This window comes from Anopheles stephensi, chromosome 3 (assembly GCF_013141755.1).
Source record: "Anopheles stephensi strain Indian chromosome 3, UCI_ANSTEP_V1.0, whole genome shotgun sequence".
Lineage (NCBI taxonomy): Eukaryota > Metazoa > Arthropoda > Insecta > Diptera > Culicidae > Anopheles > Anopheles stephensi.
This window is the reverse complement of record NC_050203.1, coordinates 44319894-44343316: the sequence shown is the minus strand read 5'-3', so window position 1 is coordinate 44343316 and position 23423 is coordinate 44319894. Positions and strand designations below refer to the sequence as shown.

The window sequence follows — 23423 nt, the reverse complement described above, 5'->3', positions numbered from 1 at the left end:
CGCAAAAGTATTGAAGCTTTGACATAGTTTGTATGTGTATTTATCTTTCTAGCTATCACACTCCAGATCCGGCCCATCGTAAAGAAATCAAACCGCGCCAAATGGTTTGCCCACTCACTTGCTTTCTATTTTTGGGAAAGTTGCATTCCTTTTCAGTCAAACTGAATAACCTTTACCAAACACGGGCAACACGTCGTCAGCACTACGTACGAGGAGGCGGTCCAGGTGGGATTTGAACCCCGGTCCTGCCGTGTGAAGTCCGGCAACGTTATCGCATCGGCCACCGGACCGCCCCATTTATGTTGCCTAAGTGTCTAAATTTGTTTAGTAGGTAATCATCCTTAACTCCATAATTCCATCGCACTGGTACGGCACATAGGCTATTCATCGCATATTATTCGATATGTACTCTATGAATTTCATCCGTCTCTTTGCGTTGCAGTCTTTACTGGTTTCTTAGTACTTCGCGGGTAGTCACGATCAATCAATGTATCTATCGTTAGCCATTGTGGTTTCAATATTATGAAACATAGTCTGCGGGACAATCATATACTAGCATCACATAACAGGCTTAGGCAAGGTGACGACATGAAGCAAATTATAACCCAACAGCAAAGTTACGCAAATTAAACTGGAAAGGTCGAAGGCCAACGGTCTCGGAGCTTTTGCTACGCTTGTTGCTTGTTTTGTGTAACTTTGCAACACACATTAACTATATAGATTTTCAATATATTGCCTACGGGCTGCACAATTCACGGGCGGTCTGCTATCGACAAGACTATGCTCTATACAGAAACCGTTGTCCGTAAGTTGCCAAACCGATGGACAATGGTTGAAAATGTTTGTTATTTTAAATCAGCTACGTGGTGTGTACATTTGAAGAACTTAAGCATGAACAATAAGCAAAACAAACCGGTATATTCTACAAAACGGATGAAATATTCATCATTCCATTAGGGTTGGTATCCTTCTCCCCGAATCGTATCGTGCGATGCAGCGGTACACAGCTAACTTATTTTTTCATTTGAACTCCACAGATGTTTCGGGAGTTGTGAGCAGGGGAAAGGTTAGCAAAATTTAAAACTTGTCCTTACAATTTCCTTTTCGTCGGTTTGGTTAGCATTTGTTTCATGCTGAACGAAGACAGGCCAATGCCGAGCGCTGCCAGTAGGGCCGCTGACCTGGTGGTGGCACGATCCGTGGACTTTGCCGCCACTTCGTTAACCTGAAACCGAAACAAAGATAAACATTGTAAAATACTGTTGTATTATTCTTCACACGCAACTCCGATTATTTTTTGACTCGAAATCCCCTTTCTCCGATCGATAATGCAACGCACGAGCCAACAAACTGATTCTATATTTAGTCGGTAGTGAATGTCAAGGTGAAATATTCTTGCAAATCCTGCCTATTTTTATTCCCAGTGCGAAACATGAATGGCGCACATGGACAGGCCATGTGAACGTAGAGCTGGTCGCTAACGACGTCATTGATAAACATCTCACATTAAGCGTAATAGTTGTTTTTGATCCGACACATCCGATAGGCTGAACTGTTTGTATACAAAAGTGACCTTTATTCGTGACGCCGTACTATGTCTTTCTCTTAGTTCTGCATAAATCTCGCTAAGGTCGCAAGGGAATCAGAAAGAAAATTCGTCTTCTTATAATTTATCTAGGAAACATGGCTTTTTTTTTTCTTGCATTAAAAGAAAGAAGTCATAAAACACCGTTCACAAGCATTTCTGTCTTATCAGAAAACTGCTTGCAATGTGGACATAAAAAGTATGATCACATGATCAAGAACATTTACACCCTTCTTAATTAGCCAAAGAAACCGGTTAATTCTTCTCACTACAATGTTGAAAGAATGGAAAATAGCGAACAAAGTAGACTGGGAAAAACAGTGCCCGTGGATTTCGCAGTCAGCTTATGGATCGGCGAACCATTCCCTCCTGGCAGCAATCGTTTTTTCTTGCTTACCTGTCCATAGTTCAGACGGACGGCATATCGCATGGCCTGTGTCGTTTTCATGCTTTGTCTTCCCGCACTGTTGCTGGTGTGTCACGAAGATTTATTCCAGGGAAGGAAATCCCTATGCGCCAACAGCTCCTAAAACCAGAACCACAATTTTTATGTTAAACGCAATGTTACCATGCATTTGCTCGATAGTTGGCACAACAGCTAGCTCGTAAAGACTTTTTATATCACACGAAACTTCCTGGTTGTCTAGTCTGTCTGGGGCGGCATTGGCTCATACAAATCTCCTACCTACACGATTGACTTTGCTTTGTTATGTCTGATTGAATTGAACAAATAAACGATCCTAGAAGCTAACACTATCCACAGAACTGATTTGCATTCCGTGATGAGCGAGCTTCCCGAATTATCAAAATTATTTGCACTATATGCGAAATTTATGTAATGCTCCTTTTTTACGCGTACGAAACACCTCGCACGAATCGACTTCTCATTAACTGAAAAACTTATTTCTCTCCTCACAAACTATGTACGATTGCTTCAAAATAGGCCTGTCTTTAAAGTAACTATCTTCAATTCAACCGCAAGTTAATTTTTCCAACTTTACACAGCAAATATCACGAATTAAAGATGTACTAACTTCGTGCAACCTTCACGGGGTCGGAAATAAAATCAGAAGAACGGTGTGCTGCTCCAACAGCAGGTTTCACCATTCAGTACGCACTGACACCAACAGGAGCTTCCAGAAAAATTTTTCCTGTCTTGACAACTGGCAGACAATGCCCAAGGTGAATATAGGAAAAAAATATTTCATTCCTTTTAAAAAAAGCTTGTAATATTTGTTAAAAAATTGGGTTTAAAATAGATTATGGTACAGCAAAAAATTCGTGAAACAAAGGTTTCAGTTGGCTTTCATTTGTACAATTTTTATCACATTTAATATCTTTAAGACTGTCAACGTGTGCGGTTTGATTCAGCCTGCTCTGCTGTAATTTGGTAAACGACATTTGGTACCGCATTGTATTTACGCAATTGATTGTTTTCACCGCACTTAGGCTGGAGGTTCTCGAGTCACCGAAATCTCGTCAGGCAAAAATGCTGTCCCCCGGCGTAAAGGAGCGAATTGGCGTTGTTTTTGAGGTCGTGAAAACCTCTTTTCATTGGGGATTTATTCCAACATTGTTGTATTTAGGTAAGGGCGAGCCAATTTATATAACACACTTGTTTGGGCCTGTGGCTCTCATGTTGCTGTAATGATAACATGGACTGCTGCTAAATTGTATGATTTATGTTTCAGGATTCCGCAAAGGATCGGAGCCCGGCATGCCGCCACTATCGATAGCAAACTTATTATGGTAATCTGCAGCTACTCTGGACAAATGTGCAACATCCCGATTGTATCTATTAAATGGGAATAAATCACTGTCCGTGCTGAGCAAAATGTAACTGGAAGTCGTGTACAGACACGTGTTTTCATGCAGAGTGCTGCCAAACAATCTGTTGTCGGTGATGGAAGCATGTAGGAGATTAGCGGTCTGATAATTACTGAATGCATCAGCATCCGAATTATGGAACTGTACAGCTAACTGAACTGAGATGCTTCCTTGATAATCCTGATCCGATTGTTTTGATGGAGTTTGCTCGTTACATCGAAACCGTTCTGCTGCTGGATTCTCAAGATTTGTCAAATTTAATGATTGGACGTGTTGCCCGTGATGCATTAAACCATTCTCCAAAACTTGAATTTTAATTCGTCTTGTTGAATCGTCCCGCCCAGCCGATTTCATAGTTGTTTTTAAAGAGATTTATTTATTTGCATGAAAGAGATCGAAAGCTCAACTCAATTGAAGGCAAAAAATCGCCAATCGGAGCTTTCATGCGAACTGTCAAACCAAAAGGTCTGGCATCGCATCTCTAGATCTTGACGCATTCCATGTGTGCAATTCCACCTGTTGTGCTGGTCCGCTGCGGTAAATAAACAGTTATCCTGAAAAAAGGACGAAAACAACATGCTGCACAAACTGCAAACCGCGGCAACATGGTAAGTACTGTGAATTGCCAATTCACACCATTCTGCCTTCCTTTTAAATGTTCGTTCTGGCCATAATTAAAGAAATAATCGGATTTGTTATGTAATCGTCCGGAATGTTCGTTCGCTAGTTGCTATTTTGGTTGCTGTTTAACTAACTATTTCCTGTTATGTGTTTCCAGTTCCCGACGATTTGCCTCCGCTTGCTCCAGCGCTGGTCCCAAGGTGGCACACCGCCAGATAAATAAACTGTTGATAGCCAATCGTGGCGAAATTGCGTGCCGTGTGATGCGAACAGCGAACCGGCTCGGCATTCGGACGGTTGCCGTTTTCTCCGAAGCGGACGAAAAATCGCTACATGTAAAGCAAGCAAACGAAGCGTATAACATTGGTGGAGCCGCATCACAGCAATCCTACCTCCGGGGAGACAAGATACTAGCGGTTGCCAAAAGAGCGGGCTGCCAGGCAATTCATCCCGGGTATGGCTTCCTGTCGGAAAATGTGGAATTCGCGGAACTGTGCCAACAGGAAGGTGTCACGTTTATCGGTCCACCGGCAAGTGCCATCCGGGACATGGGTATTAAGAGCACATCCAAGCATATCATGTCCGCCGCCGGAGTTCCGATCATCAACGGATACCATGGCGAAGATCAATCGGACGAGCGGCTGTTGAAAGAAGCACAACAGATAGGATTTCCCCTGATGATCAAGGCTGTCCGTGGCGGTGGAGGCAAGGGAATGCGCATTGCTGAAACCGAAGCTGACTTTATGCCCATGCTGAAGTCCGCTCGGACAGAATCGGAAAAGGCTTTCGGTGATAAGGCAATGCTGCTGGAACGCTACGTCCGTTCGCCAAGACACGTGGAGGTGCAGGTATTTGCTGACCATTACGGCAACGCGGTGTACCTGTACGAACGTGATTGTTCGGTGCAACGACGACATCAGAAGATCATCGAAGAAGCACCCGCCCCGGGTTTGTCGGAAGAACTACGCAAACAGCTCGGCGAGGCAGCGGTTCGTGCCGCCAAGGCGGTGAACTACGTCGGTGCCGGCACGGTGGAATTCATCCTGGACAAAGAAGATCTGTCCTTTCACTTCATGGAAATGAACACTCGGCTGCAAGTTGAGCATCCCATCACGGAAATGATTACTGGTACGGATCTGGTAGAATGGCAGATAAAGGTCGCAGCGGGAGAGCGTCTTCCGGTAACGCAGGAAGATATCGTCAAGCGCGGTCACGCTTTTGAGGCTCGCATCTACGCCGAGGATCCGGCTGGAGGCTTTCTGCCAGGTGCAGGTCCTTTAGACTATCTTTCGACCCCAGAACCGTCTAGTACGACACGTGTCGAGACCGGCGTACGTCAGGGGGACGAGGTGTCGATCCATTACGATCCGATGATTGCGAAGCTAGTTGTCTGGGGCGAAAATCGTGCCAGCAGCTTGCAGCTGCTGATCGAACAGTTGACCAACTATCAGATAGCTGGCCTGCAGACCAACATCAACTTTCTGATCGATCTTGCTCGCCATGAACACTTCCAGGCCGCTGACGTGCATACGGGATTTATCGAGCAGCACATGGGTACGCTTTTCCCGAAGAAAGTCGTACCTTCGGAGAAGGTAATTCAGATGGCTGTTGCCCAAACGCTAAACGAACGCGTTCAATCGGGCGCCAGTTTGGGAGCGAAAACCTGTACCCCGTTCGATGGTGAATATGGCTTCCGACCGAACTATAGTGTGGCACGTCCGATTAAAATAAAAATCGGCGATGTAGAGCATACGGTAGAGGTGGTATCGACTAGCGCTGACAGCAGCTACATGGTGCGGGTCGATGCGGGCGAATGGCAGAAGGTAACGGTACGCCGAAAACCGCACGCCAATCGTTTTCTGCTGGAAACCAACATCGAGGGACACGTTTCGTGTTTCAACGCCGTCATTTCAGGTGAAAGTATCGCGCTATTCGATGAGGTAAGTTTTCCGTACATTCATTGCATTGTAGATAAACTACAAATATGCTTCCTCTCGTTTAGAATGGTATGGTTGGCGGAGAAATCGTTCAGCCACGCTTTCTCGTTACCGAAAGTTCGATGGGCGGTGTCGACGCATCCAGCGTGACTGCCCCAATGCCCGGCGTGCTCGATAAGCTGCTGGTAAAGCCCGGGGATACGGTGAAAGCGGGCACACCGGTTGCGGTGCTGATTGCCATGAAAATGGAGCACGTTCTGAAAGCTGCCAAGGATGGCGTTGTGAAGGCGATCCCGAACGCCGAGGGTAGCAACGTACGCAAAGGTGCCATCCTGATTTCGTTCGAATGATAATGGGAAAAGACAGCCTGCATTTAACTACTGCAACGATACTGCATTTAATCTGTTCTGAGCAGTCTGACACAAAGTGCATTTATTAGCGAGTAAGCAGTTTTGTAGATGATCCGTTTTAGATACATCGTTTTTAACGATGTCGTAGAATTACGCACAATCTGCCAATAGCGTCTAACGCCACAGGAGCAAAAACTTTACCACACCACAACAAATCGAAGATATTGCCCCAAGTCAATAACGGTATTTGAAATGGGCAAGTTCAAATTAGGAGAAAAAATCGGCAAGTTCCACAGCAAGGCAGCGTTTATTGACGCATTGTCGTTAGTACGACAATTGATTATGAATCAAAATTTAAGCTCAACACTTTCCAAGGGATTGAGAAGCCTTTCGATATGCACGAAGTGTATAGGATACAAGCGTAACACATTCCAAATGATATGATCAATAAAACAGTTGTGCCAAAACATACAGTAGACTGTATACAAACGATAGTTGGGGTAATATGGTTTTAAAATAATTCATAATTTCGTGAGAATAATTTCTGTAAACCCGGTTTCTTTTAAAACATCTAAATTCAATTGTTCCACCATCGATCCATCCATAATTGTTAGCCACAACATGGTAACAAACCGATATTAATACCGCTAGCTCACCAAGGACATCCCTCAAGCGAATTGCATCAATTACAATATTTGGTCACAGAATCACTCAATGCATTTCTTACAGCCAGCCTTCCTTCCAAGGCGCTCTGCTCAGACACCGTGTGTGTGCAAGCAGCAGAGAACGAGAACGACGGTTCATGGTATAAGATTAGATTACAATTATTTACATCGGGGTTGTTTTGGTGTGTACAACACAGCTCGTCGATTTGCTGTACTGGCGGGGAGTGGGAGTACACAACCTGTTGTGGGTTTGATGGGCGAAGGGCCAGATTATGTAATCTGGAGAGTAAAAGTGGGAGAATAGCAACTATATACACTACGAAGAATCCGGCCCTGTTCTCGCGCGGCTTCCAAAATTCTCTTTTTCTCTAGCCACCCCAGCCACACTGCACTCGCGAGCCGTACGCGCGCAGTAGTAATCGGTCCAAATGCGCAACGACGACCGCCGCTCGTTGCTCACACGAGTTTAGTGTGCTGTGCCGTACTGTCCACTGAACAACGCACCAACGCCGTTGCTCAAAGCCATCACTCACACGCAACGTCGTAGCGCGCCGCTTTGTGAATCGATCATTGACCTAAAATACAATCGACACCGTGCTCCGGTCTGCGGTCTGAGATAGTGACGGTAAATTACGGCACAGTTTCGTCGTGTGTGTGTTTGTGGGCTGTGAACGGGGCGACAAAGTATGTCTGAATCAAATTTCAAAAGCTTGGAAGACACCCTGAACAAGTATATTCCACCGGAAGAACTGCGCGAAGTGAAGCGAGTGCTGTACGGACGGCCGGACGAGTAAGTATAGTTTAGTGCTCTCTTTTTTTTGCTGTAAAGTGACAATGAAAACAGCAAACGGTGAATAATATTTGGTTCGTAGTACAGCGTACGCGATTTATATAGTGGTGTGATATGTTTTAAAAATAGATAACACCATTACGCACCGCCGCTGGGAGATCGCTGCGAGAAGAGCGACGTGTCACGCCTTCGCTCATATTTGAACCTGAACTTGAACCAGCCGAATGTTTTCGGTGCTTTGAAGCGGATTTTACCTAGTGCGCCGTTACGATGTAAGATCAGCAGCCACCCGGAGCGAATAATTGGCCCATTATCTGCTATTCTAATTGGTGCAGTATGACAATAAGCATCTGCTAACACAGTACAATGATACTACGGTAGATGTGAGCATGGACGGAAAAAGATAAGCGCCACCAGATAACGGACCCACTATGACGGAGGATTGTGTGTGACCCTTTTTTTTTTTTTTTGGGGAGGAAAAATACTAGCGATAACGCGGCGAATTTTAGGTTTAGTGGCGGATATTGGGTGGTTCGGGTCTCCATTGATTATGTATCAACATCGTTTCTTTACTACAAACCTTCCGAGAGTAGTTTGATGAGCCACAGCTGTGACCAATGCAAGTGTGGTTTTTTGGAGCACTTTCGAGACTTTCGCGATGGCTTTGGTTAGGGATAGCCTTAGAGCAGGTCCTTTGTTTTAGGCACTACGAAACATCTCTCTAAGCCGTTGATGAGGATCTGGAGTTCTATAGTAGAGCCGTTTTGCACTGAAAATTGGACGACTCTAAATCCGTGTTTTCATCTTCACTGCTTCGTGAATCATTCAGGAGCTTCTTCTTTGTTTGAGAGCCTGCTAGTCCTCAGGGGCGACGTAATGGATTCACCATACCGTTGTTGGTGGTTTCATTTACCTTGTTCTGCCGCTTAAGATATCATACGACTGAAATGTGGCCTCCATTCTACAGACTAGCGAGGATCGGCTACAGATAAGCGATCACGAAGTGCATCATAAAATTTATCTTAAATTCTAACACAACTCCCTGATTGTTGACCGTAGCTGTGACTTCAAATCCACTCCCAAAAGCCAGCCAGGCACGTGGATCTATAAAAATGTGTCCATTAATCCTCTTCGCATTGAAATGTTTTCCAGCAATGAGCTAAAATTTTCCGAAGAAACCATTTCCTTAGCCAAGGATGTGGACATCGAGCTTAAAGGGTACGTGTTTAGCGCCCGCAGGGAGGACCTCCGACGGCCGAGAATCGTGCGGGTAGCGGCAGTGCAAAATACGGTCGACATTCCGACGACGGCCCCGATTCACGTGCAGCGTGATGCACTGCACGAGAAGATTTCCAACATTTTGCGGGTCGCCGTTACTGCCGGGGTCAACATCGTGTGCCTTCAGGAAGCCTGGAGTAAGTTGCATGCAGCGGAGATGGGAGGTTTCGAATGTACTCATTCATTTCGCGCATGTTTGCGCTTGCTACACCAGCCATGCCGTTTGCGTTCTGTACGCGTGAAAAGTTCCCGTGGTGCGAGTTTGCCGAGGACGTCGAAAATGGGCCGACCACGAAGATGCTGAAAGAGCTGGCCCGACAGTACAACATGGTTATCATCTCGCCGATCCTGGAGCGCGATTCGAACCATCACGATACGATCTGGAACACGGCGGTGGTGATTTCCAACAATGGCACCTACATCGGCAAACACCGCAAGAACCATATTCCCCGTGTGGGCGATTTCAATGAGTCGACCTACTACTACGAGGGCGACACGGGACATCCGGTGTTTGAGACACAGTTCGGCCGTATCGCCATCAACATCTGTTACGGGCGCCATCATCCCCAGAACTGGATGATGTTCGGCGTTAATGGTGCGGAAATCGTGTTCAATCCGTCGGCCACCGTAAGGCATACTGGCAGGTGTGCGGTTTGCAGCGCAGCTTCGCTAATTCCTATGTACCTTTTCACTTGTGTCTGTGTACGCAGGTTGGCGGACTGAGCGAGCCGCTGTGGGGAATTGAGGCGCGCAATGCGGCCATCGCCAACAGCTTCTTCACCGTGGCCATCAACCGGGTCGGCACGGAAGTGTTCCCGAACGAGTTCACCTCGGGCAATGGACTGCCGGCTCACAAAGACTTTGGCCCGTTCTACGGATCTTCGTACGTGGCGGCTCCGGATGGCTCGCGTACGCCCGGTCTGTCGCGCGATAAGAGCGGTTTGTTGGTGGTTGAGATGGATTTGAATCTCTGCCGACAGATAAAGGATTTCTGGGGTTTCCAAATGACGCAGCGCCTACCACTGTACGCGGAAAGCTTAGCGAAGGCAATCAAGCCTGACTACAAGCCACAGACTATCCGGGATAGCTAAGCACGTTCCTTCGCCAGCTGACTAGAGCTTCATCAATTGATCAAAAAATACATACAAACAAGTTTAAAAAAAAAAACCCATTTTCGGCCACTATGGAACCAAGATAAAGCAATAAATAACCGGGTTCTATCTCCATTTTTTTTCCTTTTTATTTGCTATATATACTCCTTTGTTCAATGCATCTTTACGTGCTAGCTGTTGTTGTTGTTGATGAGGGTACATTGGGTGACAATTTTGTTTGTTTGAACGTTCGTGTCCTTCTTCAGATCCCTCTGAAGATCTTTCCCTTCCCTATTCCGTCCCATATGATTGGCTTGAATTCGCATGTGGTGCACCCTCCTCGTTTGTGTGCGTGTGTGTGTGTGTGTAGGTATCTAAAACTAATCAACAAACAACATCATCACTTTGCTTACTTTTTTTACGTGCCTGTCGTGTCTTTTGCGTTACACATGTACATGTACTTCTGTTGACTGACCAATAGGTTTTTGGCCGAACATTTGAATTCCCTGGGTGGGGAGGGAATCCATACATTTGTTATCCTTCTGCATACATTCCAACGTGTGTCTTTGGCTGCTAGGAGTTTGTGCGATTAGCACAGACCAACAAGGGAAGATCTAACTGTTCCGAGGAGTAGCGTGGTGGTGATGAGGATCACTCATCACTTCTTCCCCGAAACAACTTACGAATGGTGAGTACATAATAATTTGCCACAAATGTGTTGTTCGATGGTGTGTGTGTGGTAATGGCATCCTAATTCAATCATTATGCCTTAGTCCAACTCCATTTTTGTATGGAGCTTCTAGGAGCTCTCCGGCCTTAGGGCGAATGGTTAACGGTTTTGCATAAACATTTGAACGAAAGCACACGCTTCTAATGTAACGCGCAATCATTACGCGTACTTTTGGCGACACGTGGCGTTTCGCATGCGTATTGTCCCGATTGTTCACACATTTTCCCACACGTATTTTCTTTTTTGGGAGCATTATTCATTTAGCATAGCATTTAAGAACGTTTTTGTTTAATAGTTATTGCAAGAGGTCGGAAGGAAGCAGGAGAGATCGGAAGGAGACCCAGCTTGCAATGTGGATTCGACATTAGATGCAGGATTTAGAGGGAATACGCATACGCAAGCTCGGCTGGGCTCTGTTGTGTCTGGTCTGATCTGGTCACAATTGCTGTTTTACATTTTCTGTGTGCCGTTACAGTTACTGTACATTCCTTTTTGTTTGAGTTATGTTTGGTTTTGGCTCAATGAACAACGATGCTGGCTTACGATGGCTGCAGATTCGCATGCGTGCGGATTATCATGCTAGCGAAAGACTTTATGTGCTTTATATAATCTGTTCCATTTTGGTTGTTGTTTTGTTTTTGCTTCAAACGTTTGAGAAACTATATCTTTAGTGTGCTATTGTTCCGGCTCTAGTTTTAAGTAGCAATGTGTTGGTGACGACAAAATGCTTCACGACTTTCACACAGCAACGCTATGATGATCGATAAGTGTTCTGCTACAAGTCAATTTTTAGCTTCTTTTTACTTTCAACATTTATGTATAAAACGTGTCGGAAAATACGGACCCTTTCATGGTATGAATTTTGTTAAATGCTTCTTTCAATATCTGTGTATATATATTTATAGTTTGCAAACTGTAAACGGTAGAACTGTTAGCTTTGTTAGTGATTGAAAATGACTCGATTAGGATTATTTTGTTTTGCATTGATCCTTTGCTAGGTACGGAAGTTGTTCATGGCGCTTTGGAAACAAAATGATTTGCAACCGTAGATTCTATCCGAGAGGAGTTTCAAACAGAACAGAAACCGAACCTCTGTCAGTTGTGCTACTATTTGTACCAATGGGGTTGATCGGGTTTAAGTACTGAAATTTGTCATTCGAAATTATTCTTACGTCTCCAATCACAATTGGAACACAGTTACGAATCCAACCATCTTAGCTAATCTGTGTGGTAAGTGTAAGTGGTATCTACATTATCTCTTTCATGTATCGCACACAACACGGGCATACAAACGCTTCTTCTCGCTGCCCGTTTAAGAGAGGGTTTGGGCAGTGATTTGCTTCAATTAAATTCCTACCAACAACAACACATGCAAAAAACGTACCGGTGAAGTCAAACGGGTTAAATAAGCTCATTCATTCGTGGTTCTGTCGTGCCGTGTCGCAATGTTTTCCTTTCCACGTCGTTTGCTAACTGAAGGAATCTAACACAATTAAACAGGGATGTAACCGTTTCGGTCCCGTGTATCGCACTACTCTGCGGCCAACCAACAAATGGTCTCTAGTATACAATAACTCTACACACAATGTAACACAATTCGCTGGCGCTATCTTACTAATTCTACCGATTCTTTTCTCTTGTTAAATATCCCCAAATGCCGATAGGATGTTATGCACGCGCGTTCGCCGTTTGGTAGCTGTTTAGTCCCCACCACACACCGTATTTTTTTTTTTGGCTTTTGTACAACTATCCCATAGAAAAAGCACCTTAGCATAATAACGTTCAAGCTTGTAGCAAACGAGCGCGCGCTCTTGCGATGGAGGTACGGGAGCCACTCAAACTGAAAAGCAAAAAAGCAGCTGTAAAGCAATCAAATTATACCTCAAAGATAACCAATGATCGTTTATTGTGGTAAACAAATTGTAAATAAAAATCATACAACTAATAACAAATGTAGCATCTGGCAAATGATAAAATATTTGGTAACCGTAAATAGCGTTCAACCGAACATGATAACACGAGTGACGAATCCAATCGGTAGACGGCGCATAACACTAACGCTAGTACGAATAATGCGTGATCGTGAGAAGAAAAACAATTGACCAAAATTTTCAAACTCTAGTACCCTCCCGTCCGACCCTGCGACCAAACTCAATATTCTCTACTGCACCCAGCTGGCCGGTGCCCAGAGCGGCTCGGATTCACATTTGTTGGCAAAATTGACCAACTTCTCGAACGCCTCCGTAAGATCATCGTTCACGATCTCATCGTCACAGAAGTGGCCGTAAAGAAAGTTGATGCGTTCGTCCGATTTGATCATCTCCATGAACTCTTCATCCTACGGAACGGCAAAAATAAGCAAAAGTTGGCACCAGGTTCGTCAGTTTCGCACACTTGCGCCCTCTTACCGTGAATCCTCTCGAATTGTTTTCATCAAACGTTGAGCGGGCGCGAGCTTTCGTGCGAGATTTTTTCAGCTCCTCGTAAACCGGTGGTCTAATGTGTACGATGTAAGGCTTTAGTTGAGCCGTCCTTAGTGACTTCAGCGCCTGATAGTGAGGTCCCAGCACACACACGCACCCAGCGCTCACGATGCTTTTCACACTTTCGGCCGCCGTCCCGTACAGATGTCCCTTGTACTCGCCGTGTTCGATGAACTTGCCCGCGGCAATGTCGGCCTCCATCTTTTCGCGGGTTACGAAAAGATACTCCCGGCCGGCGACCTCTCCCGGGCGCATCGGGCGCGTAGTGTCTGCAAATCATTTACCATCACAATATGCAGCTTCGGCCAAACACGTCCGCGCTTGTTTTACTCACATGGAACTGGGCTTTTGTATTTTTCCGGATCTCGTGCAACGAGTCGACGCTTCAGCTCGTTGCGGCCCACGCCGGGCGCACCGATCAAGATGATCGGCCGAAAAATGCCGGGGCGCGGGTACAGCTTGGCCACCTCCTCGTACGTGGCGATCATTTCCCGATCGAAGTCATCGTTCTCCGCTGTATCGTACATAATCTTTTTAGTCTTTGGCCCACCACAGGGATGGTTTGGGTTTGGTGAACCGGGTGGAGTCGAGCAGATGGAGGCACATGAACCTTCTTCGGGGTGGGTCAACACAGAGCGAGGCACATGATGGGATGGAGCAGTTTGTAGCAAGGCGGGATGATGACAACAGGCACAAACGAGCAAAAATGTGTTGTGTTGTGATGATACGATGCGGGGCGCGGCGGGAAAACAAGAGTGGAATGGCATTTGAGTATAATGAAATGGTGTGTACCGAATGTGTGTCGCGCGCGCACATGCACTTCGTTTCCGAAAGCTTATTCTAATGTTTGCTCACTTTTTGCATCACCATTCGTTTCCTTCTGAGTTCTTTCGTGCAGTATACGACGCTCCTGCAGGGCCCGGCTTGGTATCAACCCGGCGCGGGTCGTTTTTTCACCCTCCTTGCGCGCCTGCCACCAGTAGGAGTCGTCCTGCCGAAGGCACAATCATGTTTTTGTCAACTGTTCATCATGCTAAAACGGTTGCAGTTCATGCTCACCTGGGATACAATGTGAAGAATGTCACCCCGTTGGAACCCTAGACCAGCCTCCTTACACGGGATGTAGGGATCGTTTTCTGGTTCGTAGTCGAAATAGGCTCTCACCCGCACCTTGCTTTCCCGCTGATCCAGCTTACCATCGGACGGGACAAGCTTGAACGTTATTGTGCCTTCAGAATTTTGCTGTGGGTAAACAAAACTGACCAAAGTGAGCAACTTTTCTACGCATATGCAGTGCTCTTCTGCTGTGCACAAGTTGAGATCCTCCCACTTACCAGAATAGATAGAACATCGCTTGGTGTTTTGCCCTCGACGTTAATATTGTTTACTTCGATCACCTCGTCGCCGACGTGAATAAGGCCCGAACGATCAGCCGCCCCGCCGTGCATGATGCGTGCGATAATAATTTTGCCCGTTTCTTCGTCTGTTTTGATGGTAGCACCCTGCAATATAGTGCAAAAAACGTTGATCGTAACATGGTTCCTGTTGCTGTTGGCATTTAACCACAACATCTCAATCACTTCATCTCTAGATACTTCGCGTCACCTCGATCACGTCGAACGATGACAACAATTTAGCATATAGAAAAACGTAGGGTTAAGAAGCTAAACGATTTTTCGAAATAAACTAGCGGAGCACATAGCATTAAAAAAAGGTGTTAATTATTGCTATATTAAGAGTAAGAGTGTTAGGTCGGTCAAAGAACACTTTATCGGTTACCTCCATCGCAAATTATTCGGGAACGAAAACCAAACGGCAACAAACAGCCGGAAATTCAGCAACTCAATCGTAACAAACATCAGAACGCAAAATAAATTGCAACAGACAACAGAATTCCGTTGGAAAAAAATAAAAAATAAAAATGCACAAAGTCCCAGACACGCCGCCAATCGACATGAAAACCATTGACAAAACTTCATTGCACTTCGGCGAACGATGGCGAGATCTACATCAACCAAAAAGTTTAATAAAAAATCCCCAAAACTAACAGCAAATACTTACAACGATTGGTTCCGCACTTTGTGCTCCAGCACACTGGATGCAGTAAAATGAGTTACGAATAATAGTTTGGTATCAACATTGGGTTTTTTGTGGTTGCACAAATGATCGCTACTTGTGTGAAAGAAGTAGTACTGTTCGCTCATAGTGTGGATGAGCATGAGTTTGTGTTGCACGAAAAAACCAACAAACCAAGGGACTAAAATTCAACATACAACCGCCAGAAGGATGCGCGGACTAGAGCTTGTTTTGCTGTTTACGAGTAGTTCAGATTATCAAACAGATCAATCAGATGGGAGATGCAATCGACGGTGATACTTTGATGCTTAAGCCTTGGCCTTGATTGCAACAATCGAGGCGGTGCAACAAACATAGACAAACATGTATGTTTTTGGGGTGGTAAATACCGATTACACAGACAAGAGGATGTGTATTCAATATGCGCTACAAAGCAAACTAAACAGTACGATTAAAATACAATTAAGGAAATGCGTAGAACGTAAACATTTATGTACAGCAGTGGGGGGTACCTGGTTCGATGGAGGTATGATAAATGTATGATATTGTTGTTTTTTAGTAAAACCATGATTTTTGGTGAAGTATTGTGTGTCATCGTTCATGCAATCGATAATAAAACAAAACTCTCTCATTCAAAAAACAAAACCCTACTATAGAGAAATAAAAACGAGTTAGAAAGTATCTAAATTATAGTGAAGCTGATAACAACGACAACGTGTTTAGCAAAAAACTTAATGTTGAATTACACAGTTGAATATACATAATCTATCCTTCATAGTTACTAAACATAATTAACGATTAAAATGACTCTTGTTCGGTGTTGCTAAGGTAAAGATAAAACATAATACTGCAAATGCCATGGTTCATAACGCTACTTGCACCACGAAAAGACTGTGACAGACGGGGAGAGTACTCCGAGTAGCGCATCTCTGCACTAAGACACAAACAAAGCCTGCTGATTGTATGGTTTACAATGGCATAAGGTTAGGAATGGAATGAGCTGTGCAAGAGGCACATATTTTGCATTGTCGCCACTTCAAGCAAATGTTGAATGTCGAGTAAACTCGGGCTAAGGTAAAATGGGCAAACATCAACAACAACATCTTGGATTCTGTCTCTAGGCTAAGACAGCCACTATATCTCATTACTCGAAACGGGAGGAAGGATTTCATGCCGGATAGTCTATGCTTTTCAATGAATCCCTTCTCATTTTGCATCCAACGTTAAGAGTGGTACGTGGTACTGGCAACGGTTGGCGTGGAGCATGCGACTTAAGCGCTTACTGCTGGGAGTGAGGTGAAGCCTTTTTTTCTACATTTGCAATAAGAACCGCTTGCAACAAGTACAACATACTAATGTGAAGAATATATGCTTTGCTGAGAAGACTTACAAAGTCAAAAACACAACTAGCTTCGTGGAAAGAGTTATCCTGCTTTTTGCAGAATTTATAGCAATGCGATCTTACTCTGCAGTGTACATTTCGCACCACAGGCATTGTATGCCGTAGTGTTCGTTAATGTTTAACCATGCAAAATAGTACAATCATGCGCTTAAATAATACATTTCTACAAGTAACAAACAGTTCTAGCCTCTATATGATCATATATCATAATCCTATGATATTAAGGTAGGGTAAACATGTAACATTAAATCACAAAACGGTTCAAAAATCGAACGGACTTACCAGAGGTTCGTTACTTTTTACAAGCTGTACGATTTTGATGGTCTCTTCGTCTTCGTCAACCTCCACGGGGATATCCGGCAGATGAGGATAAAAATCTTTTTGCGCGATAGCGTCGTGTGCAAAAAGAATGCTCTATAAAACGCAGTAAAAAATAGAATGTAAACCTTTAAATCTTGACCTATTGATCTTGGCCGATGTCGTACATAAAGAATGAGTAGCAGTGTCCTACTATATCGATACATCTACATTCCTGCTAATCTGTTACATCAATTTGAGTTAAGTGACATAAGTTATGTGTGGCATGTGTTACTCTTATTCAAAACGATACAAATAATCAAACGGTTGGGTTGCGGCTCATTGAAGCTCTTTGGTATGAATAAATGAAACGGCATTTGATTCCGTCCTCGGTCGACCAAACAAGCGATTCCCAATGACACAAAATGTATTGCAAAAGCTATCCTTCTTTCCACTATCAGGTCTAGTAAATTGGGTCCGGATGTATCCTGTACCCCAATCGATTGATTGTCATTTATTATCCAGACAGGGCTAATGGAAGTATCGTTCAATCGCAGCTACACAAAAATCGCGTGCTGGCAGCAATGGAAAGCAGCTGTACCCATTTAATGACTGTTGTGGCCTTCGGTATCGAAAGGAACGATCACTCAAAAATTAGAAAAATTATGAAACAGATGAAATTTAATGGTTGGTTGGTTGTGATGGTTGATTTGGTTATAGAGAATTTGGGTCTTCCAACTTCATTCGTTTCCCTGTGACTTTTGTGGTGATTTTGAAAATCTGGAGCTGTCATAAGGGTTCTCGAGGCGAATAAGCTAAACTTAGTTTTCCTAAGCCAAATTAAGTGGAATTAAACAGGAAATAAAACTGGCTGAAAACCTGCACTGGTTGCTAACTGATTTTGTTTAAATTTACCTGCAAATGCGGAGTTTGAAGTAGGTGGAAAACCTCCTTACAGAGCGGAGAAATGTGACATCTTGGAGCTAGCAGCTCCAACACTTCCATCAAGATCTATAATTTTTAAATTATCGTTGATAGAAATACGATAAAAAAACACAAACAGATAAGTTAGAATAGTAAAAACATGCTTTCCATCGACGAAAAAAGGCATAAAGCTAACAAACCTGAACTGACGCCGATAACAATGGAGCTATCCTGTCGTCCTTATTAATTTTGGCCACCTTGCTATGTACATTCACTAGTGCGTTCAGTTCCTTCGACTGCAGCAGGTTTTGCAAAAACCCCAGATCCTTTTCGTCGGTCAAGCTTTCGGCTTCTTTAAGCGATGTAATCAGCTTAGAAATCACTACAGAATGAAGAAAATTTGAAAAATATTATTTACAGCAGTAGCGAAAAGACTTTGTTTCATGTTAAAAGTGTTCAAAAATGTGATGGCTGTGTGGTCTGTATATCTTTTTTTTTTTTAAATCATAATCCCATAATCATATATTGGTCCATGGGAAACATTCCATTTAGTGAAAGCACAAAGCAAATCTTCCTCTTCGTTGGCACTAACTACCTCGAAAAGTGCCCGCAATCTGCCATTTCTGGCTTTGTGTGACTTAATTTTACTCGCAACTGGATGGTCAAGTTCTGCTTACTGGGAGGCGCGGTCTTTGTGGGATTTCATCCCGTGTGAAGACCTTCGCCACGCCACTATCGCCTCGGCCACCGGATTGCCCCAGTGCAAATGGAATATGGAATGAAAAATTCCTTTCAGAAGCTTTTGAGCTGAAACAATACATTGTCCATCGTAGGAAAAGAGGATCTCACGACACGGCATTAAACTGTGCCATGTGGATGTTATAAACAAATTGTGATTGCATTCATCAAGTATTACTTCTGGTGACATTGGTTTGTGTCGATATAACTCTACTCGTAATAACTGATTTTCCAGCACCGTATGGGCCTCTCTTGAGTGACTCAACAAGAAACAAATGCCATTGACGTCATCTGTGGAGTGTCATTCTTCTCAATGCATGATGCGTACGTTCGTCGTTGATTGGCCTGCACTTCAACGAGAGTGGTCATGTAGAGATCTTATTAAGCAATATGCTAACGTTTCAAATAACATCCAAATTTTATGATGTTTTTTTTTTCATCAATTCATTTGCGTAAATAAAGGATAAAAATGCATGGATATATCACCCAAAATGGAATGATTGTTTGTGTTGTATATTCTATCATAATATATTTTTTTTGTATACCTTCGCGGTATTCATTGGTATGGAGTTAGTTGCCGATGTTATAAATTTGAATTCATTGAATTGTGGGAGTCATTTGATTATCATATCACTTACCGGGATCATAACCTCCATCCGACGCCATGGCAATAGCGGTCATTATTTACAGAACCTACTCTACAAATATGAAATATGTACACCACACAATACAACACAATACAAGCAAATAAATCACTATATTTTAGGTTGGCTTGATTCGAACACACTTGTTAACGTTTCTCTATACACTGGCTGTTTGTTCATATGAAGTCATGCCGCTTTATTACGTTACACTACTGTTGAAGATTGAAGAACGGGGTTTGTAACAATCATCGTAATTATTTACTTTTTGATTATTTTACGGACGCTTAACTCTAATTTATAACTTTCTTTACCTATCGCATTTTGAATGCCTTAAAAAGGTATGGGCTTTATTTTATTCCAATCAAATTTAATGACAAAAAGGAGCCGAAGGACGATCGTTTGTTTGTATGCTAATAGTAACGAGAAGATGAGCTTTCAATAGAACTAATTCCGATAAGAGAAATAGTTACCATGAACAATATTGTGCGTACTATTTTTCTCGAACAAAACGACATAAATTTACTCAATGGAAACCTATTCTTCACTAGTTCAGTAGTGCATTTTAACTATAAATTACTCTCAGACTGAAATCATACCCAAAGTGTGTGACGGCTAAGCAACTGATGAGAAGTGTACGTAGCGTACGTAGCACAGAATGATCGGTGGTATGTATGCCCATTAAATTTCAAAGGTCCAACATATCATGGCGTGTGTGTGTGCATTGCGAAAGAAGATCACGTATGAAAGAACACATTTTATTTTTATACCATATAAACATGAAGCTGCTCTAAATATAGCACCTCATCAGTGTCTGACGACCGATCAGTTTTCTCGCATCCCGCGAAGGTAGAAAGAAAATGTTCAGCCGTCTGTACTCTGCGTTGTCTGTCGAAAGAAAGAGTCAGCTGAATTTGTCCATCATGCTGACCTCGGACTTGTAAGTGAGCCGCGACACACGGGACTACACTAGGTTCAGGCAGACGTGGATTCATTTATCGAATGGTAATGAAGAAAAGTTTTCACGATCAGATATCAGATAATATTGATGAAAGTTCCCTTTTCATCATTACGATGTCGCTATTTTCCTGCGACTTCCCGTTAAATAACAACAACAAAAATGATTCATACAATCGCAAAAAGTTGAACATGATCTTTTCCTTTCACATTGAATAGAGAATCAATCCACCATCATTGTTTTTATAAACCCACAACCTGGCTTTCATCAAGTACATAACACAAAACACATTCCCAATATTTGATAGCAGATCAAATATTGGTAAACCAAGGTACAACAACACGCACGGAGACAAACATTTGCCAAGGCAATAGAAAAATATAAAGAAAAAAAAGGGTCAGAAAGAGTTTCCTCCTTAGCAATTAACTCACAGCCCCAGAGCTGGGAACAGATTTTGGCATTATAAATAGCCAAAATGTTGGAGCTCCCGTCGACAAAATGTTCATAGACAGCCGCCTGTGGCCGCTAAGGTGTAAAAACTACATCACCTTACTTGATCGCAAATAGATTAAACTTTTGATCTTTAAATCAGTGTGCCAATCTTTTTGCGGAAACGATTATGACATTACGACATTACGAGTGTACAACTGCCCCACGAAACAAATTTATAATCCCATTCGAATAACATTATAGCAGAAAGCACGTATCACACGTACTATGTAGAAAGATAAATGAGAGCCTTGAACTCTGTAATTAAATTTCTTCCAAATAGTATATAAAAACTAGCATGATACCACCTCTTAGCATAATTGGTAACTCTTACTTATAACCGATTTTAAAGTGTTATTTTGAATTAAACTGTCGTTAAGATATGAGTTCATTGTTCAGTAAAAGACTCATTTGGGCTTACTACAACATCCTCTATTCTGTTTTGCAATCTGTACAACTACGTGTACAAGGGTAATTATCACTCTCGCACTTTCTTTACGAAGCTTTATTAATAATCCTACACACCAGCGTGCAGTTGGAAATGTTTATGTATCGCAACATTTCCTGCAACACGGGTAAAATGAGGACAAGCAGACGAACCAGACACATCCCCCGAAACACATAGAGACCGATGGCGGCATTTAGGTTTGAAAATAAATCACTAACACACTCGCGAGGGCTCGCTTGGAAAATCTCCCCTCTGGTGGTTTGAAGTTTGGTCTCTGCCTGTGTGTGCGTGCCGTTGTGTTGTTCTTTTCCATTTTTCCTATTGTCCGACAGTGCGTTATCGATGAATTTCCCTGCCACTTTTCATCCAGCCGCCCGTGGTTAACCTTCTTCCCAGGAATTATTTTTCCTGCATTCTTACACTAGCACCGCACACACAGCACAATGTGGTTTCGACGTTCGTTTTCATTTGTATATAACTGATGCGTTGTTAAGCGCCGACTTGATAAACGCCGTCGTGGGAAAATGATAGTAAATTGTAAATAATCACCAAAGAATGCAACATTTTCACAGTGTGCAGCACATTAGCATACGGACACTATTTCGTTAAAACACACAGCGCATTGGATCACAGCTGGACCTGCCCTGAATTCACTATGTACGACATACCCAACAGTACACAAGGTTCTACGCATACGGAGCACCACAAGGAAATAGGGAAAGAAAAAATCAATCGAGTTTCATCCGCTTTACGTACAAATCGATATTCACATGTAGCATGCTCTTGGAGCGTAACACTGTCATACGATTGCACGATCCTGGAGGAAACATAATACGTATATCGTACGTAGAAACAGTATTTAACACTATGTTACAATTTTGACACGTTTTTCCCCCCGTTCCATCATTCCGCACAAGAATTTCCGTTTGTTGCTGCTTCTTCGATTACTGTTCCACCCCCCCCCCCCCCCCCCCCCCCCCTTGCTGGTGTAGCATATCACTGTTGGCAACACTACCACGATCGAGCGGTCGCACCTAACCCTGCTGAATGATTGCACCAGCAGGACATGCTACACACGCACGCATATTTGTCACATCTATTTTCACTGTGCTTCACACGATTGAAAGAGGTTGGGATACCCAGACAGAGAATCACCGAGCCACGGTTGTTGCCGCACATTCGCACCCCAACATGAATGAAACGCTTCTAATGTGCTGCACGATGTAGAAAGGCCACGATGTTGCCCCCGTTGCGAAGGAAATTTGACAGAACGCCGCTTTCGTGTCGTTTGGCTTTCGTTTTTCGTCGTTGTATGGTGGTGAGAGTGCATCGAATCTGCTTAGTGGACTGAAAAAGTCTACAACGCTACAGCGGCGGGGTGGTATTCAGAACGCCGCATCCATAATATGAAAACAACGCGTTTTGGCTGCGTCTGCGACTGCGCGAAGACTACACGAATGAGGCACAGTGGTAACCTACCCACTGGCGACCCACTGAAAAAACGTCTGTGTAAGGATTTTCTTTTTCTAAACATACTTCTGTACACAGCAAGCAAGGTGTCAGAATCGTTTGCTGAACACTGCATGCGACTATGTTAATAAAACCTATCACATGCCATACGAGAAATGTATTACTGTTTATCATTTCTTAAAATATCAAGGATAATAATTTTAACGAAATATATGAACAATAATTGTGGTATAAATCTCGTAAACGGGTTAACTTTGTGTTACACTTGTGTTGTGTACGCCGTCAAAATTTATTTCAAACTAAATCTTAAAACCGTGCAAAATTGCTAAACGAAATTATTGCATTTTTATGTTCGATTTTTTCTTTGCCAGATTAAAATTGGATATTTGGATTGATTTACCAGAACGACTTCTAAAGATGGTTATTCATTCTTCTTAGATGAGCAGACGGAGGGTTAAGGTTCTATAAGGTTAGTGAGCTTTATTTAAGTTTTATTTAACCCAATTATATCGATCTGCAAACCATAGATTATTTATTTAAACTATATTAGTAACAGTTGAAGCGGCCCGTAGTTAAGGTGAAAGTGACATCAGTTTTTCACAGGACAGGACCGATATCGAATC

General features: G+C 43.3%; 5 protein-coding genes across 21 annotated transcripts; 3 read left to right on the top strand and 2 right to left on the bottom strand.

Annotated features, from left to right (window-relative positions):
* Positions 1–8: 8 nt before the first annotated feature.
* LOC118511028 lies at positions 9–2117 on the bottom strand. The gene is made up of 2 exons (XM_036053608.1): positions 1983–2117; positions 9–1225 (listed from the first exon to the last, which is right to left on the bottom strand). The coding sequence occupies exons 1-2, from the start codon at positions 2031–2033 to the stop codon at positions 1091–1093; spliced, it is 186 nt and encodes a 61-aa protein (XP_035909501.1). The 5' UTR covers positions 2034–2117; the 3' UTR covers positions 9–1090.
* Positions 2118–2986: 869 nt separating this feature from the next.
* On the top strand, positions 2987–3431 carry LOC118511029 (mitochondrial import receptor subunit TOM7 homolog). The gene is made up of 2 exons (XM_036053609.1): positions 2987–3171; positions 3277–3431. Exons 1-2 carry the CDS (start codon positions 3075–3077, stop codon positions 3336–3338), a joined length of 159 nt encoding a protein of 52 aa, XP_035909502.1. The 5' UTR covers positions 2987–3074; the 3' UTR covers positions 3339–3431.
* A 429-nt stretch (positions 3432–3860) lies between these two features.
* On the top strand, positions 3861–6814 carry LOC118511016 (methylcrotonoyl-CoA carboxylase subunit alpha, mitochondrial). The gene is made up of 3 exons (XM_036053544.1): positions 3861–4020; positions 4191–5973; positions 6036–6814. Exons 1-3 carry the CDS (start codon positions 3989–3991, stop codon positions 6318–6320), a joined length of 2100 nt encoding a protein of 699 aa, XP_035909437.1. The 5' UTR covers positions 3861–3988; the 3' UTR covers positions 6321–6814.
* Positions 6815–7190: 376 nt separating this feature from the next.
* On the top strand, positions 7191–10281 carry LOC118511021 (beta-ureidopropionase). The gene is made up of 4 exons (XM_036053592.1): positions 7191–7775; positions 8928–9190; positions 9268–9680; positions 9764–10281. Exons 1-4 carry the CDS (start codon positions 7672–7674, stop codon positions 10142–10144), a joined length of 1161 nt encoding a protein of 386 aa, XP_035909485.1. The 5' UTR covers positions 7191–7671; the 3' UTR covers positions 10145–10281.
* On the bottom strand, positions 10276–22744 carry LOC118511020 (MAGUK p55 subfamily member 7). 17 transcript variants are annotated; one of them, XM_036053580.1, is made up of 12 exons: positions 22470–22744; positions 19433–19650; positions 18257–18438; positions 18048–18143; positions 17118–17249; positions 15419–15451; positions 14692–14859; positions 14417–14599; positions 14213–14348; positions 13692–13967; positions 13283–13626; positions 10276–13212 (listed from the first exon to the last, which is right to left on the bottom strand). In XM_036053580.1, the coding sequence occupies exons 2-12, from the start codon at positions 19473–19475 to the stop codon at positions 13036–13038; spliced, it is 1770 nt and encodes a 589-aa protein (XP_035909473.1). In that variant the 5' UTR covers positions 19476–19650; positions 22470–22744; the 3' UTR covers positions 10276–13035. The 17 variants fall into 17 exon arrangements, with proteins under 17 accessions (XP_035909473.1, XP_035909467.1, XP_035909468.1 ...); XM_036053574.1 differs by having other exon boundaries at positions 13692–13970; positions 22346–22742; XM_036053575.1 differs by having other exon boundaries at positions 13692–13970; positions 22365–22742.
* Between the last annotated feature and the right edge of the window lie 679 nt (positions 22745–23423).